The sequence below is a fragment of the Hemiscyllium ocellatum genome, unplaced genomic scaffold, assembly GCF_020745735.1.
Source record: "Hemiscyllium ocellatum isolate sHemOce1 unplaced genomic scaffold, sHemOce1.pat.X.cur. R, whole genome shotgun sequence".
Classification (NCBI taxonomy): Eukaryota; Metazoa; Chordata; class Chondrichthyes; order Orectolobiformes; family Hemiscylliidae; genus Hemiscyllium; species Hemiscyllium ocellatum.
In genome coordinates this window covers 57440-78797 of record NW_026867602.1, presented here as the reverse complement: position 1 = coordinate 78797, position 21358 = coordinate 57440, and the positions used below count along the sequence as shown (strand labels likewise).

The window sequence follows — 21358 nt, the reverse complement described above, 5'->3', positions numbered from 1 at the left end:
TCTCTCTCTATCACTATCTCTGTGTCTGTGTGTGTGTGTGTCTCTCTATCACTATCTCTGTGTCTGTGTGTGTGTGTCTCTCTATCACTATCTCTGTGTCTGTGTGTGTGTCCCTCTCTCTATCACTATCTCTGTGTCCGTGTCTCTCTCTATCACTATCTCTGTGTCTGTCTCTCTCTCTATCACTATCTCTGTGTCCGTGTCTCTCTCTATCACTATCTCTGTGTCTGTGTGTGTGTGTGTCTCTCTATCACTATCTCTGTGTCTGTCTCTCTCTCTGTCACTATCTCTGTGTCTCTCTCTCTATCACTATCTCTGTGTCTGTGTGTGTGTGTCCCTCTCTCTATCACTACCTCTGTATCTGTGTGTGTGTGTGTGTGTCTCTCTATCACTATCTCTGTGTCTGTGTGTGTGTGTCTCTCTATCACTATCTCTGTGTCTGTCTCTCTCTCTATCACTATCTCTGTGTGTCTCTCTCTCTATCACTATCTCTGTGTCTGTGTGTGTGTGTGTCCCTCTCTCTATCACTACCTCTGTATCTGTGTGTGTGTGTGTGTGTGTCTCTCTATCACTATCTCTGTGTCTGTCTCTCTCTCTATCACTATCTCTGTGTGTCTCTCTCTCTATCACTATCTCTGTGTCTGTGTGTGTGTGTGTCCCTCTCTCTATCACTACCTCTGTATCTGTGTGTGTGTGTGTGTGTCTCTCTATCACTATCTCTGTGTCTGTCTCTCTCTCTCTATCACATCTCTGTGTGTCTCTCTCTCTATCACTATCTCTGTGTCTGTGTCTCTCTCTATCACTATCTCTGTGTATGTGTTTGTGTGTGTCTCTCTCTCTCTCTCTCTCCCCCTCTCCCTCTCTGTACCACAGTGGAACATCTCTGGTCTCTGGGTTACTGTTGACGTGACATTGAGTGAGTGACCCTGTGGCAGTGCCCAAGTCCTAGACCTGCAGGGTAACCTGCCTGATCATACAGCCCCATGCCTGCTCATTGTGTGTGCCAGATTCTGACCCCAAAGGAACACCCTGTACCCTTCTCCGGGTTGAGGGGTCTCTGATGGGAACTTGCAGGGTGTACTGCTCCATCATCCTTCCAGGGGGTAAGAGGTGGGGGGGGAGTTGGGAAGGTGCTGTCAGAGGAGCCTCGGTGCGTTTTGTAGACAGCACACACTGCTGTCCCTCTGCGTCAGTGTTGGAGCTCAGCCGAGCATTCCTAATGAGCCCAGCTACCTCAGGGGTGGGAGGGAGGGAGGGAGTGTTGGAGTTCAGCCGAGCAATCCTAATGAGCCCAGCTACTTCGGGGGTGGGAGGGAGGGAGGTTGATGGTGAGGAATCAGTGTGTCAAGCAAACTGATAAAAAAGGGGGGCTGCTCTGTCCGTGGACAGTGTTGGGTTTCCCGAGACGCAGGAGGGGAGTTACTCGCTGCAGGATTCCCAGCCTCTGACCCGATGGTGGGACAGGGCTTTGGGGGGAGAGTCAGGAGGGGAGTTACTCACTGCAGGATTCCCAGCCTCTGACCCGATGGTGGGACAGGGCTTTGGGGGGAGAGTCAGGAGGGGAGTTACTCACTGCAGGATTCCCAGCCTCTGACCCGATGGTGGGAGAGTCAGGAGGGGAGTTACTCACTGCAGGATTCCCAGCCTCTGACCTGCTCCTGTAGCCGCTGGATTGATATGGGGCTGGGTCCGGGTCAGTTTCTGGTCACTGGTAACCCCCAGGATGTTGATAGTGGGGGAGGGGGGATTCAGTGATGGTAACGCCATTGAACGTCAAGGGGGCGATGGTTAGATTTTCTCTTGTTGGAGACAGTAACCCCCAGGATGTTGATAGTGGGGGGAGGGGGGATTCAGTGATGGTAACGCCATTGAACGTCAAGGGGGCGATGGTTAGATTTTCTCTTGTTGGAGACGGTAACTCCCAGGATGTTGATAGTTGGGGGAGGGGGATTCAGTGATGGTGACGCCATTGAACGTCAAGGGGGTGATGGTTACATTGTCTCTTGTTGGAGATGGTAACCCCCAGGCTGTTGATAGTGAGGGAGGGGGATTCAGTGATGGTAACACCATTGAACATCAAGGGGGTGATGGTTAGATTCTCTCTCTCTTGTTGGAGACAGTAACCCCCAGGATGTTGATAGTGGGGGGGAGGGGGGATTCAGTGATGGTAACACCATTGAACATCAAGGGGGTGATGGTTAGATTCTCTCTCTCTTGTTGGAGACAGTAACCCCCAGGATGTTGATAGTGGGGGGAGGGGGGATTCAGTGATGGTAACACCATTGAACATCAAGGGGGTGATGGTTAGATTCTCTCTCTCTTGTTGGAGACAGTAACCCCCAGGATGTTGATAGTGGGGGGAGGGGGATTCAGTGATGGTAACGCCATTGAACGTCAAGGGGGCGATGGTTAGATTTTCTCTTGTTGGAGACGGTAACTCCCAGGATGTTGATAGTGGGGGAGGGGGATTCAGTGATGGTAACGCCATTGAACATCAAGGGGGCGATGGTTAGATTCTCTCTCTCTTGTTGGAGACGGTAACCCCAGGATGTTGATAGTGGGGGGGGAGGGGGATTCAGTGATGGTAACGCCATTGAACATCAAGGGGGCGATGGTTAGATTCTCTCTCTCCTGTTGGAGACAGTAACCCCCAGGATGTTGTTAACGGGGGTGGGGGAGGGGGTTGGGATGGCTGGATCCAAGATGGATGCCGCAGATGACATCACTCCTGGTCGGCAAGCGGCCTCCAGGTGGACGTGTTGCAAATGGGCCAGTAAGCGATGAGCGACAGTTAACTGCCAAGTTCCTGTTTACGTTTTAACCCCGGGCCGGGGAGGAAGGCAGATTGAGGAAAGCCTGAGACCTGGGCCAGCAGAGGGCGGTCAAAGGGGTCGAGAGAGGGGTAGTGTGTGGGGACACGCGTGTATTCCTCTGCCCTGCCACGCGTTCGGTTGCAAATCTGTGTGGCCTCCTGCAGTCCGGAGGCTTCTGTTGGAGGGCGTCTCCGAATCGAGTCACCAACCCGTCCCCTCTGGCACGGCAGCCATCTTGCTTCTGCCCTCCACCGTGAAATGGCACTCTTGCGAAGGGTCCTGAGGGCTGGAAGTGGAATGTCTCCTGTCTAAAGCTTTTCCGTTCGGCTCCCTCACCCTCCCCACACCCCCCATCCCCCCCCTCACCCTCCTCCCACCCCACCTCCCCACAGCTCCAGTCTGAGCGCGATGACCTCCCCGAGCCCTCAACTCGGTATCGGCCAATCGAATCTCACGGAGAACGAGTAAGTGGCAAATTGGGGTAAGACTGTGTGGGGTATGGGGAGTGGGGGGGGGGGGAATGTGTGAGAGGTAAAGGCATCCAACACCCCCACTCCAACCCTCCCCTCCCCTCCCTCCCACAAGCCCAACCCTCCCCTCCCCTCCCCTCCCTCCCACAAGCCCAATCCCCGCTCTGAGCTTGCAATCCCCATTGGGCTGGTCGGCAAATGGAGGCTTCGACTTCCTCTGATACTCTGTCCGGACATATCGATAATCAAGGGGACGGGTTGAGGCGGGAGATCACTCAGTAAAGCTGGATGGGGGGGGGGGATGTGGTGGTGGGAGAGGGCGTTCTGTTTTCTTACCCTGACCAATCCTCCCCCTCCCCCACCAAAGCAACACCAACATCAGATGCAATCACCACACAGTCAGACACAACAGAACAAAAAAAAAGCCCCTCGCCATGCGTCCCCTCCTCCAGCCCCTACCCCCTCCCTATCCCTGACCCCTCCTCCAGCCCCTACACCCCCTCCTTATCCCTGACCCCTCCTCCAGCCCCTACTCCCTCCCTATCCCTGTCACGTCCTCCAGCCCCTACACCCCCTCCCTATCCCTGTCCCCTCCTCCAGCCCCTACACCCCCTCCCTATCTCCGTCTCCTCCTCCAGCCCCTACCCCCCTCCCTATCTCCTTCCCCTCCTCCAGCCCCTACACCCCCTCCCTATCCCTGTCCCCTCCTCCAGCCCCTACCCCCCTCCCTATCTCCTTCCCCTCCTCCAGCCCCTACACCCCCTCCCTATCCCTGTCCCCTCCTCCAGCCCCTACACCCCCTCCCTATCCCTGTCCCCTCCTCCAGCCCCTACACCCCCTCCCTATCCCTGTCCCCTCCTCCAGCCCCTACACCCCCTCCCTATCTCCTTCCCCTCCTCCAGCCCCTACACCCCCTCCCTATCCCTGTCCCCTCCTCCAGCCCCTACCCCCCTCCCTATCTCCTTCCCCTCCTCCAGCCCCTACACCCCCTCCCTATCCCTGTCACCTTCTCCAGCCCCTACACCCCCTCCCTATCTCTGTCCCCTCCTCCAGCCCCTACGCCCCCTCCCTATCCCCGTCCCCTCCTCCAGCCCCCTACGCCCCCTCCCTATCCCCGTCCCCTCCTCCAGCCCCCTACGCCCCCTCCCTATCCCCGTCCCCTCCTCCAGCCCCCTACGCCCCCTCCCTATCCCCGTCCCCTCCTCCAGCCCCCTACGCCCCCTCCCTATCTCCGTCCCCTCCTCCAGCCCCCTACGCCCCCTCCCTATCTCCGTCCCCTCCTCCAGCCCCCTACGCCCCCTCCCTATCCCCGTCCCCTCCTCCAGCCCCCTACGCCCCCTCCCGATCCCCGTCCCCTCCTCCAGCCCCCTACGCCCCCTCCCGATCCCCGTCCCCTCCTCCAGCCCCCTACGCCCCCTCCCGATCCCCGTCCCCACCTCCAGCCCCCTACGCCCCCTCCCTATCCCCGTCCCCTCCTCCAGCCCCCTACACCCCCTCCCTATCTTGGTGATGGTGTGTATTTTCCATGCAGGACGTCAGAGCTCCAACAGCGCCTCACCCTGGTGCAGATGCGGATTGCACACTTTGAGAAGCAGGAGCAAATGCTGAAACAGCAGGAGGCCGAGCTGCAGGAGCAGAAAGCGGCGACAGAGCAGAAACTGCAGGGACTCAGCAAGCAGCTCGAGGTGGGTCCACACACATGGAGGGGGGTGTGGGGGGTCTATCAGGGTGTTACAGGGAGGGGTGGGGGGTCTATCAGGGTGTTACAGTGAGGGGTGTGGGGTATATCAGGGTGTTACAGTGAGGGGTGTGGGGTATATCAGGGTGTTACAGTGAGGGGTGTGTGGGGTATATCAGGGTGTTACAGTGTGGGGTGTGGGGTATATCAGGGTGTTACAGTGAGGGGTGTGGGATATATCAGGGTGTTACAGTGAGGGGTGTGGGGTATATCAGTGTGTTACAGTGTGGGGTGTGGGGTATATCGGGGTGTTACAGTGAGGGGTGTGGGATATATCAGGGTGTTACAGTGAGGGGTGTGGGGTATATCAGCGTGTTACAGTGAGGGGTGTGGGGTATATCAGTGTGTTACAGTGTGGGGTGTGGGGTATATCAGGGTGTTACAGTGAGGGGTGTGGGGTATATCAGTGTGTTACAGTGAGGGGTGTGGGGTATATCAGGGTGTTACAGTGAGGGGTGTGGGGTGTATCAGGGTGTTACAGTGAGGGGTGTGGGGGGTGTATCAGGGTGTTACAGTGAGGGGTGTGGGATATATCAGTGTGTTACAGTGAGGGGTGTGGAGTATATCAGGGTGTTACAGTGAGGGGTGTGGGGTATATCCGTGTGTTACAGTGAGGGGTGTGGGGTGTATCAGTGTGTTACAGTGAGGGGTGTGGGGTATATCAGGGTGTTACAGTGAGGAGTGCGGGGTATATCAGGGTGTTACAGTGAGGGGTGTGGGGTATATCAGTGTGTTACAGTGAGGGGTGTGGGGTATATCAGGGTGTTACAGTGAGGTGTGTGGGGTATATCAGGGTGTTACAGTGAGGGGTGTGGGGTATATCAGGGTGTTACAGTGAGGGGTGTGGGGGGTATATCAGGGTGTTACAGTGAGGGGTGTGGGGTATATCAGGGTGTTACAGTGAAGGGTGTGGGGTATATCAGTGTGTTACAGTGAGGGGTGTGGGGTATATCGGTGTGTTACAGTGGGGGGTGTGGGGTATATCAGGGTGTTACAGTGTGGGGTGTGGGATATATCAGTGTGTTACAGTGAGGGGTGTGGGGTATATCAGAGTGTTACCGTGAGGGGTGTGGGGTATATCAAGGTGTTACAGTGAGGGGTGTGGGGTATATCAGTGTGTTACAGTGAGGGGTGTGGGGTATATCAGTGTGTTACAGTGAAGAGTGTGGGGTATATCAGTGTGTTACAGTGAGGGGTGTGGGGTATATCAGTGTGTTACAGTGAGGGGTGTGGGGTATGTCAAGGTGTTACAGTGAGGGGTGTGGGATATATCAGGGTGTTACAGTGAGGGGTGTGGGGTATATCAGTGTGTTACAGTGAGGGGTGTGGGGTATATCAGGGTGTTACAGTGAGGGGTGTGGGGTATATTAGGGTGTTACAGTGAGGGGTGTGGGGTGTATCAGGGTGTTACAGTGAGGGGTGTGGGGTATATCACTGTGTTACAGTGAGGGGTGTGTGGGGTATATCAGGGTGTTACAGTGAGGGGTGTGGGGTATATCAGTGTGTTACAGTGAGGGGTGTGGGGTATATCAGTGTGTGACAGTGAGGGGTGTGTGGTATATCAGTGTGTTACAGTGAGGGGTGTGGGGTATATCGGGGTGTTACAGTGAGGGGTGTGGGGTATATCAGGGTGTTACAGTGAGGGGTGTGTGGGGTATATCAGTGTGTAACAGTGAGTGGTGTGGGGTATATCAGTGTGTTACATTGAGGGGTGTGGGGTATATCAGGGTGTTACAGTGAGGGGTGTGGGATATATCAGTGTGTTACAGTGAGGGGTGTGGGGTATATCAGGGTGTTACAGTGAGGGGTGTGGGATATATCAGGGTGTTACAGTGAGGTGTGTGGGGTATATCAGGGTGTTACAGTGAGGGGTGTGGGGTATATCAGTGTGTTACAGTGAGGGGTGTGGTGTATATCAGGGTGTTACAGTGAGGGGTGTGGGGTATATCAGTGTGTTACAGTGAGAGGTGTGGTGTATATCAGGGTGTTACAGTGAGGGGTGTGGGGTATATCAGTGTGTTACAGTGAGGGGTGTGGGGTATATCAGTGTGTTACAGTGAGGCGTGTGGGGTATATCAGGGTGTTACAGTGAGGGATGTGGGATATATCAGTGTGTTACAGTGAGGGGTGTGGGGTACATCAGTGTGTTACAGTGAGGGGTGTGGGATATATCAAGGTGTTACAGTGAGGTGTGTGGGGTATATCAGGGTGTTACAGTGAGGGGTGTGGGGTATATCAGGGTGTTACAATGAGGGGTGTGGGGTATATCAGGGTGTTACCGTGAGGGGTGTGGGGTATATCAGTGTGTTACAGTGAGGGGTGTGGGATATATCAAGGTGTTACAGTGAGGTGTGTGGGGTATATCAGGGTGTTACAGTGAGGGGTGTGGGGTATATCAATGTGTTACAGTGAGGGGTGTGTGGGGTACATCAGTGTGTTACAGTGAGGGGTGTGTGGTATATCAGGGTGTTACAGTGAGGGGTGTGGGGTATATCAGGGTGTTACCGTGAGGGGTGTGGGGTATATCAGTGTGTTACAGTGAGGGGTGTGGGATATATCGGGGTGTTACAGTGAGGGGTGTGGGGTATATCAGTGTGTTACAGTGAGGGGTGTGGGGTATATCAGGGTGTTACAGTGAGGGGTGTGGGGTATATCAGTGTGTTACAGTGAGGGGTGTGGGGTATATCAGGGTGTTACAGTGAGGGGTGTGGGGTATATCAGTGTGTTACAGTGAGGGGTGTGGGGTATATCAGTGTGTTACAGTGAGGGGTGTGGGATATATCGGGGTGTTACAGTGAGGGGTGTGGGGTATATCAGAGTGTTACAGTGAGGGGTGTGGGGTATATCAGTGTGTTACAGTGAGGGGTGTGGGGTATATCAGGGTGTTACAGTGAGGGGTGTGGGGTATATCAGTGTGTTACAGTGTGGGGTGTGGGGTATATCGGGGTGTTACAGTGAGGGGTGTGGGATATATCAGGGTGTTACAGTGAGGGGTGTGGGGTATATCAGCGTGTTACAGTGAGGGGTGTGGGGTATATCAGCGTGTTACAGTGTGGGGTGTGGGGTATATCAGGGTGTTACAGTGAGGGGTGTGGGGTATATCAGTGTGTTACAGTGAGGGGTGTGGGGTATATCAGGGTGTTACAGTGAGGGGTGTGGGGTGTATCAGGGTGTTACAGTGAGGGGTGTGGGGGGTGTATCAGGGTGTTACAGTGAGGGGTGTGGGATATATCAGTGTGTTACAGTGAGGGGTGTGGAGTATATCAGGGTGTTACAGTGAGGGGTGTGGGGTATATCCGTGTGTTACAGTGAGGGGTGTGGGGTGTATCAGTGTGTTACAGTGAGGGGTGTGGGGTATATCAGGGTGTTACAGTGAGGAGTGCGGGGTATATCAGGGTGTTACAGTGAGGGGTGTGGGGTATATCAGTGTGTTACAGTGAGGGGTGTGGGGTATATCAGGGTGTTACAGTGAGGTGTGTGGGGTATATCAGGGTGTTACAGTGAGGGGTGTGGGGTATATCAGGGTGTTACAGTGAGGGGTGTGGGGGGTATATCAGGGTGTTACAGTGAGGGGTGTGGGGTATATCAGGGTGTTACAGTGAAGGGTGTGGGGTATATCAGTGTGTTACAGTGAGGGGTGTGGGGTATATCGGTGTGTTACAGTGGGGGGTGTGGGGTATATCAGGGTGTTACAGTGTGGGGTGTGGGATATATCAGTGTGTTACAGTGAGGGGTGTGGGGTATATCAGAGTGTTACCGTGAGGGGTGTGGGGTATATCAAGGTGTTACAGTGAGGGGTGTGGGGTATATCAGTGTGTTACAGTGAGGGGTGTGGGGTATATCAGTGTGTTACAGTGAAGAGTGTGGGGTGTATCAGTGTGTTACAGTGAGGGGTGTGGGGTATATCAGTGTGTTACAGTGAGGGGTGTGGGGTATGTCAAGGTGTTACAGTGAGGGGTGTGGGATATATCAGGGTGTTACAGTGAGGGGTGTGGGGTATATCAGTGTGTTACAGTGAGGGGTGTGGGATATATCAGGGTGTTACAGTGAGGGGTGTGGGGTATATTAGGGTGTTACAGTGAGGGGTGTGGGGTGTATCAGGGTGTTACAGTGAGGGGTGTGGGGTATATCACTGTGTTACAGTGAGGGGTGTGTGGGGTATATCAGGGTGTTACAGTGAGGGGTGTGGGGTATATCAGTGTGTTACAGTGAGGGGTGTGGGGTATATCAGTGTGTGACAGTGAGGGGTGTGTGGTATATCAGTGTGTTACAGTGAGGGGTGTGGGGTATATCGGGGTGTTACAGTGAGGGGTGTGGGGTATATCAGGGTGTTACAGTGAGGGGTGTGTGGGGTATATCAGTGTGTAACAGTGAGTGGTGTGGGGTATATCAGTGTGTTACATTGAGGGGTGTGGGGTATATCAGGGTGTTACAGTGAGGGGTGTGGGATATATCAGTGTGTTACAGTGAGGGGTGTGGGGTATATCAGGGTGTTACAGTGAGGGGTGTGGGATATATCAGGGTGTTACAGTGAGGTGTGTGGGGTATATCAGGGTGTTACAGTGAGGGGTGTGGGGTATATCAGTGTGTTACAGTGAGGGGTGTGGTGTATATCAGGGTGTTACAGTGAGGGGTGTGGGGTATATCAGTGTGTTACAGTGAGAGGTGTGGTGTATATCAGGGTGTTACAGTGAGGGGTGTGGGGTATATCAGTGTGTTACAGTGAGGGGTGTGGGGTATATCAGTGTGTTACAGTGAGGCGTGTGGGGTATATCAGGGTGTTACAGTGAGGGATGTGGGATATATCAGTGTGTTACAGTGAGGGGTGTGGGGTACATCAGTGTGTTACAGTGAGGGGTGTGGGATATATCAAGGTGTTACAGTGAGGTGTGTGGGGTATATCAGGGTGTTACAGTGAGGGGTGTGGGGTATATCAGGGTGTTACAATGAGGGGTGTGGGGTATATCAGGGTGTTACCGTGAGGGGTGTGGGGTATATCAGTGTGTTACAGTGAGGGGTGTGGGATATATCAAGGTGTTACAGTGAGGTGTGTGGGGTATATCAGGGTGTTACAGTGAGGGGTGTGGGGTATATCAATGTGTTACAGTGCGGGGTGTGGCGTACATCAGTGTGTTACAGTGAGGGGTGTGTGGTATATCAGGGTGTTACAGTGAGGGGTGTGGGGTATATCAGGGTGTTACCGTGAGGGGTGTGGGGTATATCAGTGTGTTACAGTGAGGGGTGTGGGATATATCGGGGTGTTACAGTGAGGGGTGTGGGGTATATCAGTGTGTTACAGTGAGGGGTGTGGGGTATATCAGGGTGTTACAGTGAGGGGTGTGGGGTATATCAGTGTGTTACAGTGAGGGGTGTGGGGTATATCAGGGTGTTACAGTGAGGGGTGTGGGGTATATCAGTGTGTTACAGTGAGGGGTGTGGGGTATATCAGTGTGTTACAGTGAGGGGTGTGGGATATATCGGGGTGTGGGGTATATCAGAGTGTTACAGTGAGGGGTGTGGGGTATATCAGTGTGTTACAGTGAGGGGTGTGGGGTATATCAGGGTGTTACAGTGAGGGGTGTGGGGTATATCAGTGTGTTACAGTGAGGGGTGTGGGGTTTATCAGTGTGTTACAGTGAGGGGTGTGGGGTATATCAGGGTGTTACAGTGAGGGGTGTGGGGTATTTCAGTGTGTTACAGTGAGGGGTGTTGGGTATATCAGTGTGTTACAGTGAGGGGTGTGGGGTATATCAGGGTGTTACAGTGAGGGGTGTGGGGTATATCAGGGTGTTACAGTGAGGGGTGTGGGGTATATCAGTGTGTTACAGTGAGGGGTGTGTGGGGTATATCAGGGTGTTACAGTGAGGGGTGTGGGGTATATCAGGGTGTTACAGTGAGGGGTGTGTGGGGTATATCAGTGTGTTACAGTGAGGGGTGTGGGATATATCAGTGTGTTACAGTGAGGGGTGTGGGGTATATCAGTGTGTTACAGTGAGGGGTGTGGGGTATATCAGGGTGTTACAGTGAGGGGTGTGTGGGGTATATCAGGGTGTTACATTGAGGGGTGTGGGGTATATCAGTGTGTTACAGTGTGGGGTGTGGGGTATATCAGAGTGTTACAGTGAGGGGTGTGGGATATATCGGGGTGTTACAGTGAGGGGTGCGGGGTATATCAGGGTGTTACAGTGAGGGGTGTGGGGTATATCTGACTGGCGCTCTCTGTCTCTCTGTGTTACAGCAAATGAGTGAAGACCAGGCCTCTCTCAAGGCCCAGGTGACCTCTCTCCTCGCTGAGCTGCAGGAGAGTCAGCACCGAGTGGAACTGAAATCAGAGACTTGCTCTGAGCTGGAAATAAAGTGAGTATATTCCCCAACTCTCTCTCCCAAACTCCCTCTTCCACTGTCAGGAAGTTACAGGGATGGGGAGGGGGTGTAGGGGCTGGAGCAGGGGACAGAGATAGGGAGGGGGTGTAGGGGCTGGAGCAGGGGACGGGGATAGGGAGGGGGTGTAGGGGCTGGAGGAGGGGACGGGGATAGGGAGGGGGTGTAGGGGCTGGAGGAGGGGATGGGGATAGGGAGGGGGTGTAGGGGCTGGAGGAGGGGATGGGGATAGGGAGGGGGTGTCGGGACTAGAGGAGGGGACGGGGTGCAGGGGCTGGAGGAGGGGACAGAGATAGGGAGTGGGTGACGGGGATAGGGAGGGGGTGACGGGGATAGGGAGGGGGGTGTCGGGGATAGGGAGGGTGTGACGGGGATAGGGAGGGGGTGACGGTGATACGGAGGGGGGGTGACAGGGATAGGGAGGGGGTGACGGGGATAGGGAGGGGGTGTCGGGGATAGGGAGGGGGTGACGGGGATAGGGAGGGGTTGACGGGGATAGGGAGGGCGTGTCGAGGATAGGGATGGGGTGTCGGGGATAGGGAGGGGGTGACGGGGATAGGGAGGGGGTGATGGGGAAAGGGAGGGCGTGTCGGGGATAGGGAGGGGGTGACGGTGATAGGGATGGGGTGTCGGGGATAGGGAGGGGGTGACGGGGATAGGGAGGGGGTGACGGGGATAGGGAGGGCGTGTCGGGGATAGGGAGGGTGTGTCAGGGATAGGGAGGGGGTGACGGTGATAGGGAGGGGGTGACGGGGATAGGGAGGGGGTGTCGGGGATAGGGAGGGGGTGACGGGGATAGGGAGGGGGGTGTCGGGGATAGGGAGGGTGTGACGGTGATAGGGAGGGGGTGACGGGGATAGGAATGGGGGATAGGGTGGTCTGTAGGAGGCGATGGTGTGCCCCCTGCCCTGGTCCACTCACCCTCTGACCCGGCAGGTGCCGAAACACAGAACTGCATGTGCGGATGCTGGAGCAGGAGCTGGATGCTCAGAAGAAACAGGCCAGTGTTACAATCGATCAGCTGCGATTAGCCGTACACAGCTATGAGTCAGCACTGAAAACGGAACGCCAGAACGCATCCGAGGACAAGTGAGTTATCTCAACCATCAGGATGGATACATCACCCTCACCCCGAACCCCTCGATTAGATCCCAGTCTGTAACTCCCTCCCGGGGTATCTGTTATTCTGTATATAAACCACCCCGAAAGCCTCAATTAGATTCGTCTGTAACTCCCTCCCGGGGTATCTGTTATTCTGTGTATAAACCCCCCCCCCCCGAACCCCTCGATTAGATTCCAGTCTGTAACTCCCTCCCGGGGTATCTGTTATTCTGTATATAAACCCCCCCGAACCCCTCGATTAGATTCCAGTCTGTAACTCCCTCGCAGGGAGCTGTTATTCTGTATATAAACCCCCCCGAACCCCTCGATTAGATTCCAGTCTGTAACTCCCTCCCAGGGAGCTGTTATTCTGTATATAAACCCCCCCGAACCCCTCGATTAGATTCCAGTCTGTAACTCCCTCCCGGGGTATCTGTTATTCTGTATATAAACCCCCCGAACCCCTCGATTAGATTCCAGTCTGTAACTCCCTGCTGGCCACTGGATGTTCCTGGTTCTGGGAGATTGCTCGGGGAGGGTTTGCTGTCTGGTTGTTGACCCTGTTTCTCTGTCCTGCCTCCAGGCGGAAACTTGCACAGTTGCAGGCAGCCTATCACCAACTCTTCCTCGATTATGATCAAGTTATGAAGAGGCGCGGGGACCAGTCAAACCAGGTAAACTGGAATCTCCTCTCCTGGCTCTGGGACGCTCCCACGCAGCTCATCACATACTGTCAGACCACACCAGGAACACAGGGCCACATGGAACACAGAGCGACTGGCTCAGAGATCTCTCACTGACAGGGCGGTCGGGGGAGGGTGTGGGAGAGACCTCCCGAGGCATTTCAGGTGGTGGTGGGATTTCACAGACATATTGAGAGAGAGAGAGACAGACAGACAGAGATAGAGAGAGACAGAGAGAGAGAGAGACAGACACACACACAGACAGAGAGAGAGAGACAGAGACAGTGTGAGCAAGGTAGTGAGAGAGAGAGAACGCAAGGGAGAGAGAGAGAGAGAGAGAGAGCGAGCGTGCAAGGTAAAGAGAGAGAGAAAAAGAGAGAGCGAGAGACAAACAGTACGGAAACAGACCCTTCAGCCCGAGCGGTCTGTGCCAGCCCTTATCGGAAACTGCACGAGTCCCACCCCTGCCCCGCTCCTGCCCCATGTCCCTCCAAACCTTCCCTCGTCCTGGACTTCGCCACATGTCCTTTCAATGTCGTAACTGCACCCATATCCAACACTTCCTCAGGAAGGTCATCCCACACGGAGAGGGAGAGAGAGAGAGAGACAGAGGGGGACGGAGAGAGGGAGAGAGAGAGAGAGAGTGGGGATGAGAGAGGGAGGGAGGGAGAGGGGGGTAGAGAGAGAGAGAGAGAGGGAGAGAGAGAGAGAGAGACACACACAGAGAGAGAGAGAGAGAGAGAGACAGACAGAGGGAGACGGAGAGAGAGGGAGAGAGAGAGGGGGAGAGAGAGAGAGAGAGGGGGAGAGAGAGAGTGAGAGAGAGAGAGAGAGAGACAGAGAGACACAGAGGGAGAGAGAGAGAGACAGAGAGACAGAGACAGAGGGAGAGAGAGAGACAGAGGGAGACAGAGAGAGAGAGAGAGACAGAGAGACAGATATAGAGAGAGACAGAGAGAGAGACAGACATAGAGAGAGAGCGAGGGAGAGATAGAGAGGGACAGGGAAAGAGAGCAGGAGGGAGCGTGAGAGAGAGAGGCAGTGAGACAGAGAGTCTCATATTTTGGCTACTTTGTGGGGGGTCAGTGGTTTTAACATTGGGCTGTGGAGCATCAAAAGGGGGACTCAGGATCCCCCTGGTGGTGGGGGGGGGGGGGGGAGGGGGAGAGAGGTGGGATCCCTCCCATACAAGAGGCAGCTACTGGAGGGATAGGAGGGAGATGGTGGTTCCTGTACCGAGGCCAGGGGATGGACTTATAATCCAGATCAACTGTGGACTGATTGAGGGATAGGCTGGAGGAGAGGGCTGAATGGCCTGTCCCTGTGTAACAGGCTGGAGGAGGAGGGGCTGAATGGCCTCCTGTCCCTGTGTAACAGGCTGGAGGGGGAGGGGCTGAATGGCCTCCTGTCCTTGTGTAACAGGCTGGAGGGGGAGGAGGGGCTGAATGGCCTCCTGTCCCTGTGTAACAGGCTGGAGGAGGAGGAGGGGCTGAATGGCCATAGAGTGTGTGAGAGACTGAGCGAGGGAGAATGAGGGAGTGAGTAGTGGGGGCTGTAACGTTGCCTCTTGCTGTGCAGGATGAGATCCTACAGCAGCTGAGGGAGGCAGAGGATGCTCTGGTTCTGAAACAGGAGCTGATCGATAAACTAAAGGAGGATGCAGAGAAGATGAAGATGGACCTGGAGACGATCCCTGTCCTCAACGCCCAGGTACCTGGTCTCTCTCAGTCTGTGTCAGACTAAATCTAACTGTCTCTCTCTCTCTCTGTCTGTGTGTCAGTCCATCTCTGTGTGTGTGTGTTTCAGTCCATCTCTCTCTGTGTGTGTCAGTCCATCTCTCTCTCTCTCTCTGTGTCTGTGTGTCAGTCCATCTCTCTCTCTGTGTCTGTGTGTGAGTCCACCTCTCTCTCTCTCTGTGTCTGTGTGTCAGTCCATCTCTCTCTCTGTGTCTGTGTGTCACTCCATCTCTCTCTCTCTCTGTGTCTGTGTGTGTCAGTCCATCTCTGTGTCTGTCAGTCCATCTCTCTCTGTGTCTGTGTGTCACTCCATCTCTCTCTCTCTGTGTCTGTGTGTCAGTCCATCTCTCTCTCTGTGTCTGTGTGTGTCAGTCCATCTCTCTCTGTGTCTGTGTGTCAGTCCATGTCTCTCTGTGTGTGTCAGTCCATCTCTCTCTCTCCATCTCTCTCACTGTGTCTGTGTGTGTCAGTCCATCTCTCTCTGTGTGTGTCAGTCCATCACACTCTCTCTGTGTCTGTGTCAGTCCATCTCTCTCTGTGTCTGTGTGTCAGTCCATGTCTGTGTGTGTGTGTCAGTCCATCTCTCTCTCTCTGTGTCTGTCCATCTCTCTCTGTGTGTCAGTCCATCTCTCTCTGTGTCTGTGTCAGTCCACCTCTCTCTCTCTGTGTCAGTCCATCTCTCTCGCTCGGTGTCTGTGTGTCAGTCCACCTCTCTCTGTGTGTCTGTGTGTGTCAGTCCATCTCTCTCTCTGTGTCTGTGTCAGTCCACCTCTCTCTCTCTCTGTGTCTGTGTGTGTCAGTCCACCTCTCTCTCTGTGTCTGTGTGTCAGTCCACCTCTCTCTGTGTCTGTGTGTCAGTCCATCTCTCTCTCTCTGTGTGCCAGTCCACCTCTCTCTCTGTGTCTGTGTGTCAGTCCACCTCTCTCTCTGTGTCTGTGTGTCAGTCCACCTCTCTCTCTGTGTTTGTGTGTCAGTCCATCTCTCTCTCTGTGTCTGTGTCAGTCCACCTCTCTCTCTGTCTGTGCCTGTGTGTCAGTCCACCTCTCTCTCTCTCTGTGTCTGTGTGTCAGTCCACCTCTCTCTCTCTCTGTGTCTGTGTGTCAGTCCACCTCTCTCTCTGTGTCTGTGTGTCAGTCCACCTCTCTCTCTCTCTCTGTGTGTCAGTCCACCTCTCTCTGTGTCTGTGTGTCAGTCCACCTCTCTCTGTGTCTGTGTGTCAGTCCACCTCTCTCTCTCTCTCTGTGTGTCAGTCCACCTCTCTCTCTGTGTGTCTGTGTGTCAGTCCATCTCTCTCTCTGTGTCTCTGTGTGTCAGTCCATCTCTCTCTCTGAACATTTCTGTATCTTCCAGTCTCTCTCTTCTCTCCACCTCTAACTGTGTTTCCCTCTGTCCCTCACCATCCTGCTTATCCCCGTCTCTCACAGTCCCTCTGTCCCCGTCTCTCACAGTCCCTCTGCCCCCGTCTGAGGTGTCTCTGTCCCTCTGCCCCCCTGTCTGAGGTGTCTCTGTCCCTCTGCCCCCCTCTCTGAGGTGTCTCTGTCCCTCTGCCCCCCTCTCTGACGTGTCTCTGTCCCTCTGTCTGAGGTGTCTCTGTCCCTCTGCCCCCCTGTCTGACGTGTCTCTGTCCCTCTGTCCTGGTGCAGGCCGAGGTGTTTAAAGCAGATTTTCTCGCTGAGCGGCAGGCGCGGGAGGAGCTACATGAGCAAAAGGAGCTACAGCAGAAACGGTTCGCTGCGTTACAGCTGGAATATAATAAACTCCGGACGGAGCATGAGGAGAGCACTCGGTGAGTAACTCTCCTGCTGCAAGATTCTCCCTCCTGTCAGCGATACTCGCCGCCTGGTCCCGGGTGGGGGGTCTGAATGTTCCCTGTCCCGCGCCAGCCCAAGCCTGGGTATTGTCCAGACCTTGCTGCATTTGGACCCGGAGTGCTTCAGTATCTTGAGGGAGGGGGGCAATGGTGCTGGACGTTGTACACCCATCAGGGGGACACCCCCTTTTCTGACCCCGGGGTGGAGGGAATGTTGGGTGGTCGGGTTGAGGACCCTCCCTGAGGAACTCCTGCAGAGATGTCCAGGAGCTCAGATTGTTGAACGGTGTCCCCCACCCTGAGGTAGATCAGGCCAAGGCCCTTCGAGCCCTCTCTGCCTTCCTGGCCCTGCTGAGTCACAATATCAGCATTCGGAGACCCCCAAACACGGAGGCATTACCACCCAGCTGGCTCAGGGCTCTCTCTCTCGCTCCCTCCCCGACCACATCTCTCTCTCTCTCACTCACTCACTCCCTCCCTCACATTCCAACCATCTCTTACTCGCTCCCTCCCTCCCTCCATCCCCGGCCACATGTCTTGTTCCCTCTCTGACCATGTCTCTCTCTCTCTCTCCCCCCCTCACCCCCGGCTTGGCCTGAAATCTGTTGTTTCCCATCCGACAGCAATCACATCGAGGAACTGCAACGCCGTCACAATGACAGCCCGCGGCTCCTGCCCCCTGGGCCAGGTCAGTGGATACTGTCTCACTGTGGGTGGGTCAGCGCTGAGGGAGTGGGTGCTGTGGGAGGGTCAGTGCTGAGGGAGCGGGCGCTGTGGGTGGGTCAGCGCTGAGGAAGCGGGCGCTGTGTGAGGGTCAGTTCTGAGGGAGCGGGCGCTGTGGGAGCGGGTGCTGAGGGAGGGTCAGTGCTGAGGGAGCGGGTGCTGTGGGAGGGTCAATGCTGAGGGAGCGGGTGCTGTGGGAGGGTCAGTTCTGAGGGAGCGGGCGCTGTGGGAGCGGGCACTGTGGGAGGGTCAGTGCTGAGGGAGCGGGTGCTGTGGGAGGGTCAGTGCTGTGGGAGCGGGTGCTGTGGGAGGGTCAGTGCTGAGGGAGCGGGCGCTGTGTGAGGGTCAGTTCTGAGGGAGCGGGCGCTGTGTGAGCGGGTGCTGAGGGAGCGGGCGCTGTGGGAGGGTCAATGCTGAGGGAGCGGGTGCTGTGGGAGGGTCAGTGCTGAGGGAGCGGGTGCTGTGGGAGGGTCAGTGCTGAGGGAGCGGGTGCTGTGGGAGGGTCAGTGTTGAGGGAGTGGGTGCTGTGGGTGGGTCAGTGTTGAGGGAGTGGGTGCTGTGGGTGGGTCAGTGCTGAGGGAGTGGGTGCTGAGGGAGGGTCAGCGCTGAGGAAGCGGGTGCTGTGGGTGCGGGTGCTGTGGGTGAGTCGGTGCTGAGGGAGCGGGTGCTGTGGGAGGGTCAGTGCTGAGGGAGCGGGCGCTGTGGGAGGGTCAGTTCTGAGGGAGCGGGCGCTGTGGGAGGGTCAGTGCTGAGGGAGCGGGCGCTGTGGGAGGGTCAGTGCTGAGGGAGCGGGCGCTGTGGGAGGGTCAGTGCTGAGGGAGCGGGCGCTGTGGGAGGGTCAGTTCTGAGGGAGCGGGTGCTGAGGGAGCGGGCGCTGAGGGAGCGGGCGCTGAGGGAGGGTCAGTGCTGAGGGAGCGGGCGCTGTGTGAGGGTCAGTTCTGAGGGAGCGGGCGCTGTGGGAGGGTCAGTGCTGAGGGAGCGGGTGCTGTGGGAGGGTCAGTGCTGAGGGAGCGGGCGCTGTGGGAGCGGGCGCTGAGGGAGGGTCAGTGCTGAGGGAGCGGGTGCTGTGGGAGGGTCAGTGCTGAGGGAGCGGGTGCTGTGGGAGGGTCAGTGTTGAGGGAGTGGGTGCTGTGGGAGGGTCAGCGCTGAGGGAGCGGGTGCTGTGGGTGAGTCGGTGCTGAGGGAGCGGGTGCTGTGGGTGAGTCGGTGCTGAGGGAGCGGGTGCTGTGGGAGGGTCAGTGCTGAGGGAGCGGGTGCTGTGGGTGAGTCGGTGCTGAGGGAGCGGGTGCTGTGGGTGAGTCGGTGCTGAGGGAGCGGGTGCTGTGGGAGGGTCAGTGCTGAGGGAGCGGGTGCTGTGGGTGAGTCGGTGCTGAGGGAGCGGGTGCTGTGGGAGGGTCAGTGCTGAGGGAGCGGGCGCTGTGGGAGGGTCAGTGCTGAGGGAGCGGGCGCTGTGGGAGGGTCAGTTCTGAGGGAGCGGGTGCTGAGGGAGCGGGCGCTGAGGGAGCGGGCGCTGAGGGAGGGTCAGTGCTGAGGGAGCGGGCGCTGTGTGAGGGTCAGTTCTGAGGGAGCGGGCGCTGTGGGAGGGTCAGTGCTGAGGGAGCGGGTGCTGTGGGAGGGTCAGTGCTGAGGGAGCGGGCGCTGTGGGAGCGGGCGCTGAGGGAGGGTCAGTGCTGAGGGAGCGGGTGCTGTGGGAGGGTCAGTGCTGAGGGAGCGGGTGCTGTGGGAGGGTCAGTGTTGAGGGAGTGGGTGCTGAGGGAGGGTCAGCGCTGAGGGAGCGGGTGCTGTGGGTGAGTCGGTGCTGAGGGAGCGGGTGCTGTGGGTGAGTCGGTGCTGAGGGAGCGGGTGCTGTGGGAGGGTCAGTGCTGAGGGAGCGGGTGCTGTGGGTGAGTCGGTGCTGAGGGAGCGGGTGCTGTGGGAGGGTCAGTGCTGAGGGAGCGGGTGCTGTGGGAGGGTCAGTGCTGAGGGAGCGGGTGCTGTGGGAGGGTCAGTGCTGAGGGAGCGGGTGCTGTGGGTGGGTCAGTGCTGAGGGAGTGGGTGCTGTGGGTGAGTCGGTGCTGAGGGTGAGTCGGTGCTGAGGGAGCGGGTGCTGTGGGACGGTCAGTGCTGAGGGAGCGGGTGCTGAGGGAGCGGGTGCTGTGGGTGAGTCGGTGCTGAGGGAGCGGGTGCTGTGGGAGGGTCAGTGCTGAGGGAGCGGGTGCTGTGGGACGGTCAGTGCTGAGGGAGCGGGTGCTGTGGGTGAGTCTGCTGGTTTCTGAGGTGCCCTCTCTCTCTCAGGTAACTACTTCAGCAGCGGGAACACCATTCCGTTCAATGCCCCGGCGGACCAGCCAGATTACCGATGTCCGAAGTGCCAATACCTGGCGCCTGACATGGATACATTGCAGATCCATGTCATGGACTGTATACAGTGAGTGGGCCCCCCCCTCGTGTCTCTCTGCGTCCCCCCTCCTCCTCTCCCACCCCCTCCCCACATCCAGGAGGTCAAACAGAGAGCAAGTCTCCATCCTTGTACAAAGAGAACCATTTCTCCTCTCTCCATCTCTCTCTCTCACTCTGTGTGGGTTTGGGGCTGTCCAATCGGACAGCGTTTTGAATTCCCCCCCCCACCCCCTCGTTTGTTTCTGGGGAGGGGGGAAGCAAAGGAGGTGGTCACCGAATTGGAGAGGTCTCTCTCTCTCTCTGCGACACGGTCACGGGGGGGGGGGGGGGGGGGGGGGGGTCAGCTTCGCAGATGGCAACGTCGCCTCCCGGATGGACGGACGGACGGACGGAGTGAGTTATTCACCAGCAGGATATTCAGGAATTCTCCCTCCCACCACGTGCCGTTTCCGAAAGCCTGTGAATAAATTGGAAGCGCGGATTGGACACACTGCAGCTTGTCACTGTCGGAGAACAGCAACTCAACTTCTCTGATCTTTTTCCAGTGAATAAATAAAATGTTGTATCCATGTACCTCACAGATATCTGTACACTGACTGGTGTCTCTCAGTCCCCCCTCTCTCAGGGAGATATCTGTACACTGACTGGTGTCTCTCAGTCCCCCCTCTCTCAGGGAGATATCTGTACACTGACTGGTGTCTCTCAGTCCCCCCTCTCTCAGGGGGATATCTGTACACTGACTGGTGTCTCTCAGTCCCCCCTCTCTCAGGGAGATATCTGTACACTGACTGGTGTCTCTCAGTCCGCTCTCTCTCTCTCAGGGATATATCTGTACACTGACCGGTGTCTCTCAGTCCCCTCTCTCTCTCTCTCTCAGGGAGATATCTGTACACTGACCGGTGTCTCTCAGTCCCCTCTCTCTCTCTCTCTCTCAGGGAGATATCTGTACACTGACCGGTGTCTCTCAGTCCCCTCTCTCTCTCAGGGAGATATCTGTACAGTGACCGGTGTCTCTCAGTCCCCCCCTCTCTTTCAGGGAGATACCTGTACACTGACAGGTGTCTCTCAGTCCTGTCTCTCACACAATCCCAGACATTTGAGTGATGGAGTGTGTGTGTGGCGATTAGAGACTTGTTAGTATGGCCAGGGAGAGAGGAAAATATCAGGAACGCAGTCTGTCTGGACTGAACAGGTCAGAACCGTGAGAGATGGAGCGCGTGAATGTGCTAGTGTGCGTTTGAGAGAGAGACAGAGACAGTGTGTGCGTGTGTGTATGAGTGAGAGAGTGTGCAAGTGAGAGAGTGTGCAAGTGAGTGAGTGAGGGAGGGAGGGGAGAGAGAGAGAGAGAGAGAGAGACTGTGCGCGTGTGTGTTAGTGTGTATGAGAGAGAGACAGAGAGACTGTGCGTGTGTGTATGACTGAGTGTGTGTGACAGAGACAGAAAGTGTGTGTAAGTGTGAATGTAAGAAAGTGTGTGTGTGTAAGAGAGATGGTGTGTGTGTAAGTGAGTGTGAGTGTGAGTGT

General features: G+C 56.3%; 1 protein-coding gene across 1 annotated transcript; it reads left to right on the top strand.

Moving 5' to 3' along the window:
• The first annotated feature begins 3207 nt into the window (after positions 1 to 3207).
• Positions 3208 to 20162, top strand: ikbkg (inhibitor of nuclear factor kappa B kinase regulatory subunit gamma). The gene is made up of 9 exons (XM_060822399.1): positions 3208 to 3277; positions 4815 to 4968; positions 11260 to 11378; positions 12339 to 12491; positions 13087 to 13177; positions 14765 to 14896; positions 16566 to 16708; positions 17356 to 17420; positions 19730 to 20162. The coding sequence occupies exons 1-9, from the start codon at positions 3222 to 3224 to the stop codon at positions 19864 to 19866; spliced, it is 1050 nt and encodes a 349-aa protein (XP_060678382.1). The 5' UTR covers positions 3208 to 3221; the 3' UTR covers positions 19867 to 20162.
• Positions 20163 to 21358: the final 1196 nt, after the last annotated feature.

Coding starts and splice junctions, on each gene's coding strand:
- ikbkg (XM_060822399.1), top strand. CDS start 3,222: ATGACCTCCCCGAGCCCTCAACTCGGTATCGGCCAATCGAATCTCACG. Junction 13,178..14,764: donor GCGGGGACCAGTCAAACCAG/GTAAACTGGAAT, acceptor CTTGCTGTGCAG/GATGAGATCCTACAGCAGCT. Junction 14,897..16,565: donor TCCCTGTCCTCAACGCCCAG/GTACCTGGTCTC, acceptor GTCCTGGTGCAG/GCCGAGGTGTTTAAAGCAGA.